Source organism: Amblyomma mixtum, chromosome 7, assembly GCF_055824585.1.
Source record: "Amblyomma mixtum isolate Tamu chromosome 7, ASM5582458v1, whole genome shotgun sequence".
NCBI lineage: Eukaryota > Metazoa > Arthropoda > Arachnida > Ixodida > Ixodidae > Amblyomma > Amblyomma mixtum.
The window spans coordinates 24,810,078-24,828,188 of record NC_143018.1 but is presented as its reverse complement, the minus strand read 5'-3'; the positions used below and the strand labels follow the sequence as shown (position 1 = coordinate 24,828,188).

At 53.7% G+C, this 18,111-nt stretch overlaps 1 protein-coding gene and 1 pseudogene across 2 annotated transcripts; one reads left to right on the top strand and one right to left on the bottom strand.

Moving 5' to 3' along the window:
- The first annotated feature begins 1,632 nt into the window (after positions 1–1,632).
- LOC149335347 (uncharacterized) lies at positions 1,633–3,562 on the top strand (annotated as a pseudogene).
- An 8,287-nt stretch (positions 3,563–11,849) lies between these two features.
- LOC149335346 (nucleoredoxin-like protein 2) lies at positions 11,850–16,692 on the bottom strand. 2 transcript variants are annotated; one of them, XM_089553789.1, is made up of 3 exons: positions 16,371–16,692; positions 15,429–15,532; positions 11,850–13,052 (listed from the first exon to the last, which is right to left on the bottom strand). In XM_089553789.1, the coding sequence occupies exons 1-3, from the start codon at positions 16,557–16,559 to the stop codon at positions 12,908–12,910; spliced, it is 438 nt and encodes a 145-aa protein (XP_089409915.1). In that variant the 5' UTR covers positions 16,560–16,692; the 3' UTR covers positions 11,850–12,907. The 2 variants fall into 2 exon arrangements, with proteins under 2 accessions (XP_089409915.1, XP_089409916.1); XM_089553790.1 differs by having other exon boundaries at positions 15,429–15,514.
- Positions 16,693–18,111: the final 1,419 nt, after the last annotated feature.

Here is an 18,111-nt window from a genome sequence, read left to right as displayed (position 1 = left end):
AAGGGACGCCACTGCTTTGCGACATTCCCTGCGAAACGGTGGTGGGCTGAAGCCTCGGGGTGAGAAATCGCCACCTTCCAGAAGCGCCACCCACCCACCCACCCAACGGCGTGGGCCTGGGCGAAAAAGTGGTGCCGACGAGGACACCAACGACGAAGCCGGATTTTCTACAAAACAGGAGCGTTAGCGTTAAAAGTAAATGGATCTCACCAACATCCGCCGGTGGGTGAGCGGTCAGAAAAACCTTCACCCACCAGAAGCTCACGCAGAAGCGGAACGAAAACGGAGGCGAAGTCAAGTTCAAAGACGCAATGTGAAGGCGGCAATGTAAAAATGAAATGTACAAACAATACTGCGAACGCCCATTTTCAGCGTCACATCGTATGATCGCCCGCGAGTTTTAAAATGCTTCGCTGGTAAAAAAATTCTCCTATTTTGAGATCGAACTGAAATCACCTGACCGGAACATTGCTATTGGCTGGAAGGAGGTGACGTCACAAGACGGGATTATGCCCATTGGCTGGAGGTAAGTGAAGTCGTCAGAAGGGAGCATTTCCATTGGCTACAGGGAACCGACGTGACAAGACGGGAGCATTTCCACTGACATTGGAGAGGCCTTTGCCCTGCAGTAGGCGTATTAAGGTTGATGATGATGAAGATTCTCACTGGCTGCAGAGAAGTGACTTCACAAGACCATAGCGTTTCCATTGGCTGGAGGGAAGTGGCGTCACCAGACGGGAGCATTCCCATTGGCTGGAGGGAACCGACTTCATAAGACGGCAGCATTCCAATTGGCTGGAAGGAACTGACGTCACCATAGGGGAGAGTCGCGTCAACAAGTATGAGGCCGTGATGAGGAAAACATGGACTGATTTAGTGGCAGTAGTGTCGCGGTTCAATGCGCTGCCTTGAGCCAGCAGGAACATACGCGAGGGTCCAGCGCGAGGAGGGAGCCCAGGCAGGATGCTGCTAGGTGTTGTCTTCATGGACGGCCGCTGCCACCGGTGCTGCGCGAGACCAGTGCTGCTTCTACAGCAGCATTCCTATTGGCTGGAGGAAACTGACTTCACAAGACGGGAACATTTCCACTGGACAGAAGTGACGTCCCCAGCCAGAAGTTACTTCACTTTCAGTAAACACGCCACCAGCTTTTAATGCTATCGCATTGCTAACCATGTAAATTGGTTAATAATAATAGGTAAATGTAATAGGTAAATAGGTCCACGGGCATTTTTTTTTTTTCACCCTGGCTCCAGCAAGACCGCTTCCGGCGGTGACGCAGCCCTCGTCGACTTGATATAGTCGGACTGACACCGTCAGAAAGATCACATTACACGAAAAGCCGTTACATTGAGATTACCCGCTATGGACTTAATTTAGCTTACCGTCACAGCACCAGCTGGAGCACTCCTTGTATCATATCAGATCGTAAATCGTGGCCTGCAAATCATCTGGGTGCTATGCATTGCCACGTGCTTTTCCCATGCCATCTGCGTGCACTGACCCCTTTCCACCTTCGGGTATAAATAACTCCGATCAATAGATCAGGGCGTTCACTGTTTCTTGACAACCTGGCTGTTCACTTTTGTCGTTCCACTCAAGGACGATACATGGCGCCAGAAGTGGGATGCAATGGAGCAAGTAAGGCAGTCGGAACCCCTGCGTTTGACAACGGACGGAGGACGGAGTTGGAAGCTATTTCGTCGGAAGTACGAATTTTTTCTTCGAGCCATGGCATGCGATGACAAACCAAGATCAGAGGCGTCAAAGACGGTCCTGCTGCTCAGCGTTGCGGGTGAGGAAGGCTTGGACGTTTTCAACAACTTCGTGTTCACACGAGAAGAAAGCGAGGAAGACTGCGCTACCGTGATTTCAAAGTTAGAAGTGTTAAGTTGTTGCCCGACATGACAGCCAGTTCGGTGATCGAGAGATTCATCATCAGCCTGACTACGCCCACTGCAGGGCAAAGGCCTCTCCATTAACCCTGCCCTTCGCCAGTTGCGGCCACCGTATCCCCGGCACCTTCTTGATCTTATCCGCCCACCTAACTTTCTGCCGCCCCCTGCTATGCTTGCCTTCTCTTGGTATCCACTCAGTTACCCTTAGGGTTGGTTAGTTGGTTGCGACTGAGAGAAGGATGAAAAGGAAAGTGCACGGGCCTGCCAACTGGCTCAAGCCGAGCCACCACCGCTGCCACGTGCAGATAGAAGAGAGTTGAAAGATAAGAGGACAGAGCAAAGACGCGCGTCGCAACAACCGCGTCCGCCGGAACGGACGCTGGCTGAAAAATACAGATACACGGCCGCAGCCCGAAGGCTGCAAACCGAATGCCACAGATATATTAGCTACCAGCGGTTATCTTCCCTTCGCATTACATGCCTTGCCCAAGCCCACTTCTTCCTCTTGATTTCATATAGGATGTCATTAACCCGCGTTTGTTCCCTCATCCACTCCGCCCGCTTCCGATCTCTTAACGTTACACCAATCATTTTCCTTTATTAGCTCGCTGCGTTGTCCTTAGCTTAAGCTGAACCCTTTTTGTTAGCGTCCCCGTTTCTGCCCCATAGGTGAATACCGGTAAGATACAGCGGTTGTAAACTTTTCTTTTGGGGGATATGGGTAAACTGCCATCCATGATCTGAGAGAACCTGCCATATGCTCTCCGCCCCATTCTTATTTTTCTGATTATTTCCCTCTCATGATCCAGAGCAGCTGTCACTACCTGCCCTACATAGGCATAATCCCTTACTACTTCTAGCACCACGCCACCCAATGCGAACTGCTGCTCTCTTGCTAGACTGTTGAACATTACTTTCGTTTTCTGCATGTTAATTTTTCCCACAGTTCAGCATTGACGAGTTTTTTTCTTTTTGCACGGCTTTATGATTGCAAGCATGTTAAATTTAGCCAGGAATATCCCCAACCTAACGGGCTTGCAGAAAAGGGTGTGCAAATCGTGAAGCGGATTCTGATGAAATCGAAAGCGGCAAATGAGTGTTTCTGGATGGACATGTTGAATTACAGGGCCAGTCCCACCGAAGATGGCCGGTCTCCAGGCGAGCTGCTGCAAGGGAGGCGGCTGCGCACACCAGTGCCGGACTTCAATCCCATGCCGGTGATACAGGTGAAGACACGCAGCCGGATAAGTCGCAAGGAGTGCGCTGTACCTCGCCTCAGCAACGACTTGGTGCGTTTGAATGGAAAGTCCTGGGCACGGAAAGAAAACGTGAATGGACCGGTCCGGCCACGAGCCTTTTATGTGCGCACAGAAAACGGTGCTGCTCTTCGGCGCAACCGGCGGCACCTTTTGGCAACGAGGGAACGGTGTAATATCAGTTCGTCACAAGGGCTGGAGACAACAGTCACTGCGCCTACACCGACAACACCGACGCTCTCGTTGCAGCACAAAGAGGCATTGGCAACGGGCAATCCGGCTTAAATAACTCAGCGGCCATCGGTCCAACCACCGCGAAGGACGACACAACAAATGCGGCCACCGGAGCGTCTGCGTTACTACCAGCGATTCCGGCAGACAAGCCAACGATGTCGAGTTTGGCGCTGAACAGTTGAGCCGGAGGATGTATCATACCAGATCGTGGTCTGCAAGTTATCTGGGTACTGATGTGCTCGGGGATCGGGTCCAGGGCCTTCACCGCATTAGGGCGAAGCAAGCAGACTACGGAGAGAAGCCTTCGGGAGGAATAGCAAGCTTGAAGGTTTATTTTACATCATGTACAGTAGCAAGGAGACCAAAGTCAGAAAATGGGGGAGGATCCCTGGCACCCCACAGATTGCTACTTAAATGCAGTTCACATTCCCCAGGCACCCGGCTAGGGAATCTGATGTCTGGTTGAGCGTCCAATGGGCCGCCAGCGTCTTCCTAGGCTCCGCCCTCCTCACGTGGCCGCGCACACCGCACAGACACACACACACACACACAGGCAAGGAGGAACTTGGCGTCTCTCAGTCGCGAACTGTTGGTTTTCCGCGGGCCGACCAGGCCCAAAGGTCGTTGCTGCTGTGTGATGACCTTGATTGATGGGGACGCGAGCGCTGACCGCTCACCGGTGACCTCTTCAGTTCGGTGGGAGGGACAAATCAGCCGTGTCGCCTCTCCGCTTTGTCGGCTCCTCAGGGCGCACGCGGGGCCCGAGTTGGCGGCGCCGTCGCCCCGCCGTCGTCTCCACTGGGTCTCGTCCGTCGGTCCACGGCAATCCGGGAGAAGCGCCCACTCAGCCTCCCCGGCGAAGGGGATTAGACGCCTTTGTGTACGCCGACGCCGTTGCCAGTAGCTGCCCCACGCAGTGTCTCTTTTGTCTTCCCCGAGCAGCAGCGCTTCGGCCAAAGTGGCCTGATGGCGCCCGATTGGCTCGCCTGTTTCCGCTGCCAGTCCCCAGGAGCGCAGTCCGGCACCAGAACCGCATTCAGCATCGCCGGCGAAGGGGATTAGAGCCTTTGTCCACGCCAACACCGTCGCCAGAAGCCGCCCCCAGGCAGTGTCTCTTTCGTCTCCTCCGAACAGCAGCGCTTTCGGCCGTTTACCTGACGGCGCCTGACTGGCTCGCCATTCTCCGCTGGCTGGGCCTCCGATCATTACAGTACTGTGCAGTGCCACGTGTTTTCCTCGCCCTCTGCGTGCACTAACCGCCTTCCACCTTCGGGTATAAATAACACCGAACAATAAATGAGGGGGTTCACTGTTTTTTGGCAACCTGGCTGTTCATTCTTGTCCCACTCAAGGACGATACACTCCTCACGAGTACGTGGCTGCTTCGTCTTTGCGGTTCAGAGCAGAGGTTGCGCGGTGGGTGGCGTGAAGCTCCTTCGCCATGGCAGATGCGAGACAAATTGTCTCAGCAGCAGTAAGGAGCCGAGATTCGGTGTGCTCGTGGGCGTCGTCCACGTAGGCGAGATAACCGCTGGTCCTTAAAGGGCAACTACAGAGGTTTTAGAAATCGACGAGATTAAGAGGGTCGAATGTGCGAAACTTGCAGGTAAAGCATGCGAAGTCCTTTTGGGGGTAGCATTTGAAGTGGTTTCGTCATCGACGATTCAAACAGCGACAGCCTTAAAGCTTCTCCGCAGCGCACAACGCCAAATGGGGGAGGGGAAAGAGGGGGGGGGGCATGATGACGTCATCGAAGGTATCACTACATTTACAACGCACAAACGCCTGCTTTGAAGCAAAAACCGACGCAATCGAAGGCACAGTCCGCCGAACGTTGTTTGGCAGCATCCAACGAGGCACGGCAGGGTTTGGCTGACGGCAGCAGTAATTTGAAATCATACCTTCCGTGACACCCCACTGAATTTCCCCGCATTCCTGTAGTGCTTTCTGGAGAAGCGCAAAATTGATTGCGTCATCGTTTTGAAATACTAGTGCAACAAAACTTGGTATGATTTGCCTACAGCCCATACAGATTTGAATTCTTGAACATTGCGAAATTCTCGAAGTGGTGCAGTTGCCCTTTAAGGGCAACGGAGTTGATTCCAATGGAAGGCAAGCGTAGCAGGGGGCGGCAGAGTTAGGTGGGCGGATGAGATGAAGTAGTTTGCGGGGACACAGTGGCCGCAGCTTGCAAAGAACAGGGTTAATTGGAGAGACCTTCGCCCTGCTGTGGGCGTAGTCAGGCTGATGATGATGATGATCGCAAGAGTAAGAGAGAAGCATCCGTACCAGCTAGCTACCTTGGGCGTGGCCGGTCCGTATACGGAGCCGCCGCCTGCTAAACGTGTGCTAGCGGGTGAACGCCGTGCTCGCAAAGCCAAACATCTACCGGAACGTAGCAGCGGGGGTAGCTGTTCACTGAATTGTTCGTGTTAGTTGATAAGCCGTTGTAGTAATTTATTGCAGCGGATGCAGTGCTACTGTCTCTGCGAAACAGCCGGCCCGGGTGGCCGAAGCATCAGCTTAGGCAACATCACCCACCAGAATTGCCGCATTAGATGTTTGATCATCGCGCGTCATTTTTTTTGTTTCATCTACGCTGTCTTCGCTCTAAGAAGGTGGATAAATTAGTGTAGCAAACACGCACAAGGAACCACACACACACTGACTGCGTTTTAGAGTGGGAACTCTGCTCCTTGGGGTGCAGCTTCCGATTTCAATGCGGATAAGACGACCTTCAATGCGTCACAAGGTCAAACCGAACTTGACTGCGTGGTGGTATGGCCCAAGCTACGGTAGTATGACCACGTGATCACATGACTGACCACTTGGTACCTGGCCTTGACCTTTGACCATGAAATTTGGTTTCAGACAATGGAGGCCATGCTTAATAGGGCTGTAACTAGGATCAAGCCACATTGAACCCAATACTTTTTTTTATTTTTAACGTCTGCTAGCCTCGTACGCCTTCCGAACATTAAAAATGCGCTGTGACGAAGTTTCAGACTGCTGATTTTATGCGGCAACGTTTGTTTATTCAACATTATGGGCACATTTTAAACACATTTATCAGCGATGTACATACAGATAAAAGACCGACACGCAGACATTTTATCGCAAAACATGTAAAATATTGTCACGACCAGAGGGGCCGTGGAGATAGGCGTCGGGAAGAAGCCAAGACTGGGAGCCTTCTTTTAATTACAGCGCCAGGTTCCAGGACACCGAACAGAACAAGCGCGCCTCGAGAGCCCACCGCCGCTTCGTCGTCGTCTTCGACTCAGCGCGGAGGCCGCGCAGCGCGTTAGGCGCGTGGCATTATTCCCCCCTCGCGAAAGCAAACATCGTCTCGATGTGCAATGGGGTATGTACAGTGAGAGGAGGAGGAGCAAAAACAAGAAGAATATGGGTGAGGTGAACTACACAATGTGCGCTAGATGAGATGCGGCGAGAGTCAAGGTCACACGTGGGGTAAGGGGAAAAAGGTAAGAAACACAGCGTGAACACAGCGCTCAGTCACGCGAAAAGTACGGCTTTAAGCGCACTACATGCACAATTTCAGGCCGTTGACGCTGAGGGCCGACGATCACAGTTCCATGGGGGACAACTTCGTAGTTGACGCCGTTCAGGCGGCGCAGGACTCTGTACGGGCCAAAATACCTATTTATAAGCTTTTCGCACAATCCCTTCCGGCGCACTGGTGTCCACACCCACACGTGGTCTCCCGGTTCGTAGTGCACGTCCCTGTGCCGAAGGTTATAGTGTCGGGCATCGGCGGATTGCTGGTCCTTGATGTGCAAGCGGGCCAGCTGACGGGCCTGCTCTGCTTGTTCCACGAAGTGGCCTGCTTCAGGGGGGAGCTCTGCGTCGCCGTACGGCAGCATGGCGTCTAGCATCATGCGTACCTCTCTGCCATACACGAGACGGAACGGGGTGAACTGGGTGGTTTCCTGCGTCGCAGTATTATATGCGAAGGTGACGTAAGGCAAGACCTCATCCCAGGTTTTGCGTTCAACGTCGACGTACATCGAGATCATGTCCGCCAATGTTTTGTTGAGCCGTTCTGTTAGACCATTGGTTTGGGGATGATACGCTGTTGTTGGTCGATGAGCAGTATGGCTAAGCGCTAAGATGTCACGTAGGAGTCGGGCTGAAAACGCCTTGCCTCGGTCAGTAATGATGGCCGATGGGGCGCCGTGTCTAAGCACGATGTCGTGCATAAAGAAGTGGGCAACTTCGGCGGCAGTACCTCGCGCCAGGGCCTTCGTTTCAGCGTAGCGGGTCAAGTAGTCTGTGGCGACTACGATCCACTTGTGGCCGGTCGACGAGAGAGGAAATGGCCCCAGAAGGTCCATGCTAACTTTGTCGAATGGTACTTGTGGCGGCTCGATGAACTGAAGCAGTCCAGGAGGCTTGAGCGCGGGTTTTTTCCGCCGCTGGCATTGCCGGCATGTCCGGACATAATGCTTTACACTTGAAGTAAGGTTGGGCCAGTAATAGTTCTGCCGGATTCGGGACAAGGTGCGTGTAACTCCAAGGTGGCCGGAAGTTGGTTCATCATGGCAGGCAAGGAGGACTTCATCCCGTAGATAAGACGGTATGACGAGCAGGTAAGTTGTCGGATTTGAGGCAGAGTTCTTTTTATAAAGCACTCCTCTCCGCAGGCAGAACGACGACAGTCCACGAGCGAGGTATCGTGGTATTTCAGGGCACCCACCTTCGAGATGATCCATGAGCAGACGCAGCTCGGCGTCGGCACGCTGTCTGGAAAGGAGCTCAGACGTGCTGACCGCTCCAAGGAAGCTATCATCGTCGGTGGTGTCTTGTGGGGGAGGTTCGACGGGAGCGCGGGACAAGCTGTCAGCGTCGGTGTGTTTCCGGCCTGACTTGTAGGTGACGGTGAAATCGAATTCCTGCAGGCGTAATGCCCAACGTGCGAGGCGGCCGCAAGGGTCCTTTAAATTTTTCAGCCAGCACAGCGAGTGGTGGTCGGTGACGATACAAAACGGTCTGCCATACAGGTATGAGCGGAACTTAGCGGCGGCCCAGACTACCGCTAAACATTCTTTTTCCGTGGTAGAGTAGTTCAACTCAGCGCGCGACAGTGCGCGGCTGGCGTAGGCAATTACTTTGTCGACACCGCTTTGCCGCTCAACTAGAACAGCGCCAAGTCCGACGTTGCTCGCATCCGTGTGCACCTCTGTGTCGGCATCTTCGTCGAAATGTGCCAAGATGGGCGGTGATTGGAGTCGGCGTCGTAACTCGTCGAAGGCAGCCTGCTGTTCGTTGCCCCAGGAAAATGACGTGTCATCACGGGTTAGGAGCGTCAGAGGGCTGGCGAGCTGGGCGAAATTTCTAATGAAGCGGCGATAATAGGAGCACAGGCCCAGCAAGCGTCGGACTGCTATTTTGTGGACGGGGACCGGAAAGGCAGCAACGGCAGCAAGCTTCTCTGGGTCAGCTCGGATTCCGTCAGCACTAATGACGTGCCCGAGGAACTTCAACTCGGTGAACCCAAAGTGGCATTTTTCTGGTTTGAGGGAGAGGTTGGCGGATCGAACGGCTTCGAGGACAGTCCTGAGACGGTGCAGATGTTCCGTGAACGTTGCGGAAAAAATGATGACATCATCAAGATAAACAAGGCAGGTCTGCCACTTCAAACCTGTTAGCACGGTGTCCATCATTCTTTGGAACGTGGCAGGAGCACAGCAGAGCCCGAATGGGAGGACGCGAAATTCATACAGCCCGTCCGGTGTGATGAAGGCGGTTTTCTCACGGTCCCTCTCATCAACTTCTATCCGCCAATAACTACTTCTGAGGTCGACCGAAGAGAAGTACTTGGCTTGACGAAGTCGGTCGAGGGAGTCGTCGATACGCGGGAGCGGATACACGTCTTTCTTGGTCACACTGTTCAGCTTCCTGTAGTCGACACAGAATCGTAGTGTCCCGTCCTTCTTTTTCACGAGCACGACAGGAGACGACCACGGACTGCTTGACGGTTGGATGACGCCGTCTGTGAGCATCTCTTCTACCTGTGTTTGGATAGCATCTCGATCACGAGGGGACACGCGATAGGGCTGCTGATGGATGGGTCGTGCTCCTTCATGCGTGATAATGCGGTGTTTAACTATCGACGTTTGTCGCACTTTAGACGACGACGTGAAACACGCACCAAACTCCCGCAAGAGGTCCTGGAGTTGCCTCTTTTCAGCGGGTGGAAGGCCTTGATTGATGTCTACGTTGGTGACCGCTTCGGTGTCAGCTCCAGGTGTTGAAACACGCACCAAACTCCCGCAAGAGGTCCTGGAGTTGCCTCTTTTCAGCGGGTGGAAGGCCTGGATTGATGTCTACGTTGGTGACCGCTTCGGTGTCAGCTCCAGGTGTTGAAACACGCACCAAACTCCCGCAAGAGGTCCTGGAGTTGCCTCTTTTCAGCGGGTGGAAGGCCTGGATTGATGTCTACGTTGGTGACCGCTTCGGTGTCAGCTCCAGGTGTGCCCTCCTCGCAAGCAAAGCATTCGGCCACTTCCTGAACATAGTCGACGTAAGCGATGGCTGTGCCACGAAAAAGATGTCGATGCTCATTGCAGAAGTTGGTGACAAGGACCTCTGTACAACCGTCATGAAGGGATCCAAGGCCTCGTGCCACCGCAACTTCCTTAGTGAGTACGAGGGAGACATTAGGCTCGACAACCCGCAGTCCCCTATGTGGCTCGTCACAGGTAACTCTTGCGAGAATGCTGGCACGTGGTGGCACCGTAACGGTATCGTCGGCAACTCGCAGGGCGGATCGAGAACCCTGGTGCGCAGGTTCTTCTGTGGCCATTGCGGTCGAAAATGTCACCAAGCGATTCGGGAGGTCTATGATAGCACCGTGCTCGCGAAGAAAGTCGATGCCAAGGATGACATCGCGAGAACATTCGCGCAGAACGAGAAAAGTGGCAACGAATGTGCAGCCTCGGACCGTAACCCGGGCCGCACACATACCGAGTGGTGCGACAAGATGTCCGCCGGCCGTACGTATGTCGGGGCCGTCCCAGGGTGTCGTCACTTTTTTCAGGGCCGTCGCAATCCGTCCGCTAAGGATAGAGTAATCTGCGCCCGTATCGACCAACGCGCTAACCTCCTTTGTGTCGACGAGAACAGGGATATCCAAAGAGACCCTTCGTTCAGCGCGGCCCGTCGATGGCTGTTGTGGATGACTCAGTCGGTGCGGCGGCGGAAACTGGTCGGCGACTGGGGTTGCGTCGTCGGGGCGATTCAAGCGGCGGGTAGAGGGAAACTCTTCGGCGATGAGGCGTTCGGCGTCGGGGCGATTGGGTCGGTGCGGCGGCGGAAGAGGGTCGGCGATTGGGGTTAGGGCATCGCGGCGAGTCGAAAGGCGCGTCGGGGAAAACTGCGCAGCGTTGCGGCATCCGACGTCGGGGCTGTTCGGTTGCTGCGGCGGTGGAAGCTTTGCGGCGGATCGGCGTTCGGCGGCCTCGCCTCCAAAGGCCGCCGGAGCTAGTTTTCCCGACGAGGGCTCGAGGAACCGCGTTGTCCTGAGGCGAAACGGAGCCCAGAGGGGGAAGACCGGCGTGGAGAAGGCGATCGCGACTCGCGGCGCGGAGGAGACGGCGAACTGCGCTGGCGGGTGACATACTCGGCGATGTCTTGAGGGTGCTCTCCAGGCCGTGGACGGGGGCTGTCGATAGAAAATCCGCGTAGTCCCATTTCGCGATAGGGGCACCGCCGGTAGAGATGGCCGGCCTCACCACAGTGATAGCAGAGCGGTCGTTGATCCGGGGTGCGCAAGAGGTCAGTCTTCCGCGGTGCCTGGCACCGATCCGCCCAGTAAGGAGTAGGCTGAGCAGAGTGCACCGCGACCAATGGTGCGGTGTAAGGCAAAGGCCCAGGAGATGGGGCCGCGCGGCGCACGACGTCCGCGTACGTGACTGGCTGGACCGGAGTCGGGTACGGCGCGGGATCGTATGGAGTCGGTGGCGGCGCCGGCACAACTGCAGCGTCTGGTGCTCTGAGGGCCTGCCGGACTTCCTCGCGGATGACGCTGGTGACGGAATCGACGCGAGGGGCAAAGGTTCCTTGAAGGTGCTGCAGCTCCTCGCGGACCACTGAACGGATGAGTTCACGAAGGGAGTCCGGATTCGTCCTGGGATCATGGTCGAATCGGTCCAACGTTGACAGTGTCGACGACGGACGCAGTTGCCGGGCGTGCTGTTGGGATCTCTGCTGCAGCAATTTCTCCATGTGGACGGCCTCGGCCAGAAACTCCGCGACGGTGTTGGGCGGGATCCGCACGAGGCCGGAAAAGAGCTGGTCTTTCACGCCGCGCATGAGGTGCCTCAGCTTTTTTTCTTCAGGCATTGCCGGATCGGCGCGATGAAAAAAGACGCGTCACATCCTCGACGTACTTGGCAACACCCTCATTGGGGAGCTGAATTCTAGAGGACAGGGTGCGCTCCGCGCTCTCCCGGCGGTCGCTGTTGGCGTACGTACTCAGGAGCTGACGTCGAAAGTCCTGCCACGTCGAGAAAGTAGCCTCACGGTTTTCGAACCATGTGCGCGCAGAGTCCTCAAGGCTAAAGTACACGTTACGCAGCTTTGTAGCGGCGTCCCAGCAGTTGAAGGTCGCAACCCGTTCTTAGTGCGCCAACCAATCTTCGGCATCTTCAAACAGGTCACCGCGAAAGGGCTTAGGCGTTCGTGGGGTCTGAAGAGTGAGATAGGTGGGGCTGGATGCAGGGACAGTCGGAGGCAGGGCTTGTATTGGCGTCGCCATGAGTGGAGGGGTAGTCGAGGGCTCACCGACAAAAGGGAGGGCCTCGGGGGACAAGCCTCGGATCCTCCGGCTGGCACGATGGACAGGGGTGGTCACAAGAGGCGGGCGTGTCGAGTCGTCCTCAGGAGTAGGGAGCATCGGCCGCACCTCCACCAGTGTCACGACCAGAGGGGCCGTGGAGATAGGCGTCGGGAAGAAGCCAAGACTGGGAGCCTTCTTTTAATTACAGCGCCAGGTTCCAGGACACCGAACAGAACAAGCGCGCCTCGAGAGCCCACCGCCGCTTCGTCGTCGTCTTCGACTCAGCGCGGAGGCCGCGCGGCGCGTTAGGCGCGTGGCAATATATTATAGGTATACAAAAGCCAGTGTCGAGCTGTGCAAATGGATATGAAAAATGCGTACACAAGCACATTCGATAGTACTGGGTACAAAGATTGCGACTGTAAGCTTTCGTAGAAACCTAGGAAAAGTTCTACCACTATGCAGGCTTCGCGAGTTTTGTACGTTAAAACCCGGATGACGTACAGGAAAAAGTGCTGTTTTTATGCTGTTTACTATACTTGCCAAATGCAAGGTGTACATAACGCGTCACCCAGTTGCGTCATTGCATGTACATCTGCTCTGTTGATATACAGGTGACGCAACGCATTTCATTACACCTTACGCAATGTTCGCGGGCACGTTGAACGCGTTGGTCCCAAGCAAGCGCGCTAATTGTTGCATTTGTTTGACGAGTTTGTTCATATGCAAGTGAGCCAGTCCTTGAAGGCCTGGCTGCCTTTGGTCTGGACGTCGGGCCTTCCGTTGGCGCAGATGAGCGCCCCGTCCGCCTTCAGAACCACCAGCGTTGGTATGCCCGCCACCTTGTAGCGAGTCTTCAGCGTCCTGCGAACAAAGTAACTTCGCGTCCATTACTCTGTCCCGAGACAGTTTTTATACACGTGTATAAGATGCACATATCCTGGCTACATTTGTACCTTTATGCACAAACTCCTTCCTATCGCTCGCCTACTGAGTTCGAACCCGACCGTGGCGGCCGCGTTAATAAGGCGGATAATGATAAGGAAAGAGGCTATTCGGATAATGACAGCGTCCATCATACCGCACCTCAACTACCCTCTCCCGTAACAATGAGCTGGCTCACCAGCTTGCCTGCGATACTATACACCGGGCGCCGGGGATCCCATGGACGAGTCCACCGACGGAGCAGGCGGTCGGGGCTTACAAACACACTGTCGACGAATACTACACGCAGCGAAAATTGGACTTAGCTGATTTACCGCCACCACACCAATCCTTATCGATCCGTGTGGCTCGCATTCTTCGCCGAATACAGTTTAATCTTCTACGTACACCAGCCAAACTTCATCTATACCGGCGCACTTCCACAACTCAGTTCCCAAACTGTCCACACACATATGCGGCCATAGAGCACTGCCTTACTCAGTGCCACGCAGCCTTCCAGTCCCCCGCCTATCCTCCCCCCCCCCCCCTCCCCCCCCCAACCGTGGCTCATCTGGCTCGCCTCCCTAGATCTGAAGCTGCAACGTGTCCTCGTCGCCTTGGCTCAGGACCTATTGAACGCCCAATAGAAAGGATTTTCTAATAAAAGTGTCACACCACCACCACCCGTAACAGATATCAATCATGACGGAACGGAAAAATAAACGCGCTAATTAGAAAGGCCTCTAGACTGGCGTTAAGATTACCACAAGTGCTTCATAACATCGTGTTAAGATTAACCCCATGCGTCTCAGAGAGGAAGTACTTGGACGGTCTGGGATTCTACTGGGCTTTCGAAGAACGTAAAAAATCTATCTGCTCGACTCCCAGATCAGGAGACTTAAACGGATCAGGACGGGCCGCACTCTCCTCACTAAACTCAGACTTCTCAACCTATAGAAGACCATAGCGATCAAACCACAAACATCGCTCCAGAAATCAGACACCTTCGTGGTTAGACCGCTGCTCAGGAGTATCGACCCGGCCAACCACGAGGGCTGAAGTAATGCCACAGAGCTAAAATCTTGGACGAACATCTAAAAAAGGCCCAGTTTGTGATGTACGTGGATGCTTTGGTTTGGTTTGGTTTATGGGGGTTTAACGTCCCAAAGCGACTCAGGCTATGAGGGACGCCGTAGTAAAGGGCTCTGGAAATTTCGACCACCTGGGGTTTTTTAACGTGCACTGATATCGCGCAGTACACGGGCCTCTGGAATTTCGCCTTCATCGAAATTCAGCCGCCGCTGCCGGGATCGAGCCCGCGTCTTTCGGATCAACAGCCGAGCGCCGTAACCACTGTGCCACCGCGGCGGGTACGTGGATGCATTGAGGTATAAGGGCAGAGAGGCGGCCGCAGTAGATATACGGAGTAACTATACCAACCAAATGCATCCGGACGGCGGAAAAGGTGGCGATAGCCCTAGCAATCTCGGAAGTCAACAGAAGACGAAACAGTTACTGGGTAGTATCAGACTCACAAGCAGCCAGTCGAGCCATCCAAAACAATAAGGGTAGCCTCATAGAAAACAAACTCCTGGCCTGCCGGCCAGAAGGAACAGACACAGACAGGCAAAAAACAATCGTTCTGGGTCCCCGATGATGATGATAAAAGGATATTATTGGTACAGAGAGCTATGACTGGTCCGACTCTTAAGGGCCGGCCCTCACAAAAACTAAGGGGGGGGGGGGGGGGGTCCCTGTTTTCAAGATTATTCCGGGGCATTCTAACTGCGACACATCTTCTTTCACTCCCATCTTCCTTCTTTCCCTCACGGCACGGTTGAGGTGTCCACCGAGATATGTGAGACAGTCACTGCACCACTCATTTCCTGATAACGAAACTTATAATTTCGACCGCCTGGGGATCTTGAACGTGCACTGGCATCGCACGGCACACGGGCGCCTCTTGCGTTTCGCCGCCATCGAAACGCAGACGACGCTGCCGGGGTCGAACGGGTCCTATGGATCGGTAATCGAGAGCTCTAGTCACTGAGTCACCGCAACGGGTCCGTAAGCCAAAATGGTCATTCTTCAGTCACTAATTAATTAGCCCGTGCATATTCGGAGTCACAAATAATGAGTGCGAAAAAAACCTAACATGTTATGTTGGTAATACGATAGCATTAGAAACGGTTTATGCCTTTACCGGAAGTGACGGAACTTCCGGTCTGGTGACGTCACTTTCCTCCAGTCAATGGGCGAGTTTCATGACCAACGATGTATTTTACACTAAAAAACATTGAGCAGCGCGTCACTCACAACTGCAGATTATCGCCGAAGGGAAGCGAAAGCCATTCTGCGTGGTGGTTCTTCAGGTCGTCCCGCATTTCCTCCGCAGTTCGGTTCTGCGAGAGGAACACGACCTGCGTTGGTGAGAACAGTCTCCCGTTGGTTGCCTGCCGCGTCGAAACCACGCCAATTCCCACCGAGCAGCCACGTGTCTTTTACATCGGTGTTGCTCTTAACGCCTTGCTAACCACTGAACTATTGCTAACCACGGTGGTGCACGGCTCGATAATAAGCGCAATCTTGTGCATTGCTCTTTGCTCCAGCAACATGGCGGGTATCAGCGCAAGCTACTAGCTAACTAGTTTCAATAGCGATCATTCACTTGGCCTTCAATCTTCACGGGTCCTGCCCGCACCAGTATAGCTACCCGCTGAATGGAAGCCGTGCCGATTTTGCATCGAATGCCTACCAGGCCGAAAGGAACTTGGCGGTATGTGGTGCTCCAATCCTAGCTGCCTTTCGTTGCAGATTGAACGAGGGATACAAAAACTAACCCTTCAGGTGGCGCTGCTAATACAACAATTCACTGGGGAGGAACGGCAAGTCCAGGCACAAAAGGGCAGCCTATATGTTCACATGCAATGTAGACCTAACCCAAATGCATCGTGACCGCTTGAGACGAATTGGACCGGGACTCTGAGGAAGCGTTCAAGCACTTGTTCCCCTGGAGTACCACTTCTGCCGCCACCATAACTGCGCTTGTCATATGGCCTGGTGATTTACCAATAACGCTATACTGGTCCTTGCGTTTTATGCGCATTTTGTGCCACGGATTGGATTACAAACTAGCCCAAACCCACACCTTACTAATCTTCGTCTTTAGTTGCGTCGTTTTCACTGATTGTCACCAAGTTACCAACCTGAGCCCAAGACGTGCGGCGCAGTTAAGCTTTCGGGCGCGCATACACGTACCTCGACAGGGAGTCCGAGTTGCTTGGCTTCCCGGTATGCCTGGGCCAGCAGGGGCGTGAAGGAGCAGCACGGCGGACACCACTGGGCCGAGAAGTAGAGGCAGACGATCCGCTTGTTGCGCAGGGCCGCGTCGGCCGAGATGCTGGTGCCGTCCTTCGTCAACAGCACTTTGCCCCGGAACAGTTCCATCCACGACCCACTCTGTCAGAGGGTGGGCCGAAAGGCGAGGCACGTTGGGCTGCGCAGAAGGCAAATCATGCCCACGTTCAATTGTTAAGAGCGCTACGCACTATTTTAGCGGCAACCGCGCGAAGCCTAGCCCATTACTGGCAATGGGTAGGGAAAGCCGAGACATGGTAGTTGTTTTATATGTGGTTTTGGTTTCAGTTTAGTGTATTCTTTTGTGACTTCTCTCTGTAGATCAGTGTAGATGTGTCCTTAACACGAGTTAAGGACATCGTAGTCGAAGTCAAGAGGAAGAAATGGGCTTGAGCAGGGCATGTAATGCGAAGGCAAGATTAACCGCTGGTCTTTAAGGGTAGCGGAGTGGACTCCAGGCGTACAGAAGCGTAGCAGGGGTCGGCAGAAAGTTAGGTGGGCGGGTGAGATTAATAAGTTTGCTAGGATAGGGTGGCCGCAGCTGTCACAAGACAGCGTTAATTGGAGAGGCATGAGGAAGGCCTTTGTCCTGCAGTGGGCGTAGACAGGCTGATGATGATGATTTTGACTGTTATGTGGCCAAAAATGACAATTATCGGCGTCCTCGTCAAAGAAAGAGTCTTTTGTCTTCCACTCGAGCAATGAGCCTCGTCTCCGTTCCTTCGAGGCCTTCGCCCCACCACAGTAGCCATGAAGAAAAGCGGGAACTGATGATGTTATTCGAATTTCTCTATAAGACATTCGTAAATTTGGCTTCAGAAGTTCAGATCACTTTCCATTATCAGGAGAATCCGGACCCACTGGGGTTTCACGGTACAGAACATAGCAGAACGACGACTCGACGTGCGCAAGGAAGTTGAACAGGACAGAAGGACAGAAGAGAGAGTTCGATGGACAGGTAATAAAATGTCTAAGATGCTGTGAGGTAGAAGGCTTGAGGAGGTAGCTTCGTAGTGAACAAACGCAAAGGAGTACAGCATTTGGTAAAAAAATATAACAAGCGTTCAGAATTCCTACGTTCCGAAGTCACACACTCGCAAAGAGCAACGACGTAATGCTGGACTGCCGACCAATTCCTGAGACGACATATGCCGCAAACGAAGCTTCAGCGCACTGTTTTCGATTTCACCTCTGCCGAAATGCGGCTGTTAATTCGAACGACGAGCGTTCGTCCTCAAAAGGAGCACAACACGGCCACTGAGTCTATTGAGAGCAACAGTTTAAATAAAATTTGTGTGGAAAGGGGGGGGGGGGGGGGGGGGGCACAGGCAGTGCTGATTAATGGCCCGAAAAGATCGGTAACTTACAACACGTTGGGCAAGTTGGTAATAACACAGCGCGCAAAAAGATAGAACAACACATAGGACACGACGAACAAGAGGACTAACACACAGCGCACAAAAAGATAGACTAACGCAGAAAGCGCACTAACTTGCGCGTCGTGTCCTTTACTAACATTTCGTGTTTTTGAGCTCGATGTTTCATAATGCATCTCGATAAAAGAAGATTTTAGTGGGTCAAGTCTTCCTGTAGAGACGTATGCAGCATACCGGTCCAGAATTTCCTCGCATCCTTTGCTCAA

Excerpts from the sequence above, each read along its gene's own strand:
- LOC149335346 (XM_089553789.1), bottom strand. The coding sequence starts at position 16,559 with ATGGAACTGTTCCGGGGCAAAGTGCTGTTGACGAAGGACGGCACCAGC. Across the intron at positions 15,533-16,370 it reads AACTCGGACTCCCTGTCGAG|GTCGTGTTCCTCTCGCAGAA; the intron begins GTACGTGTATGC and ends TCACCAACGCAG. Across the intron at positions 13,053-15,428 it reads TTCGGCGATAATCTGCAGTT|GACGCTGAAGACTCGCTACA; the intron begins GTGAGTGACGCG and ends CTTTGTTCGCAG.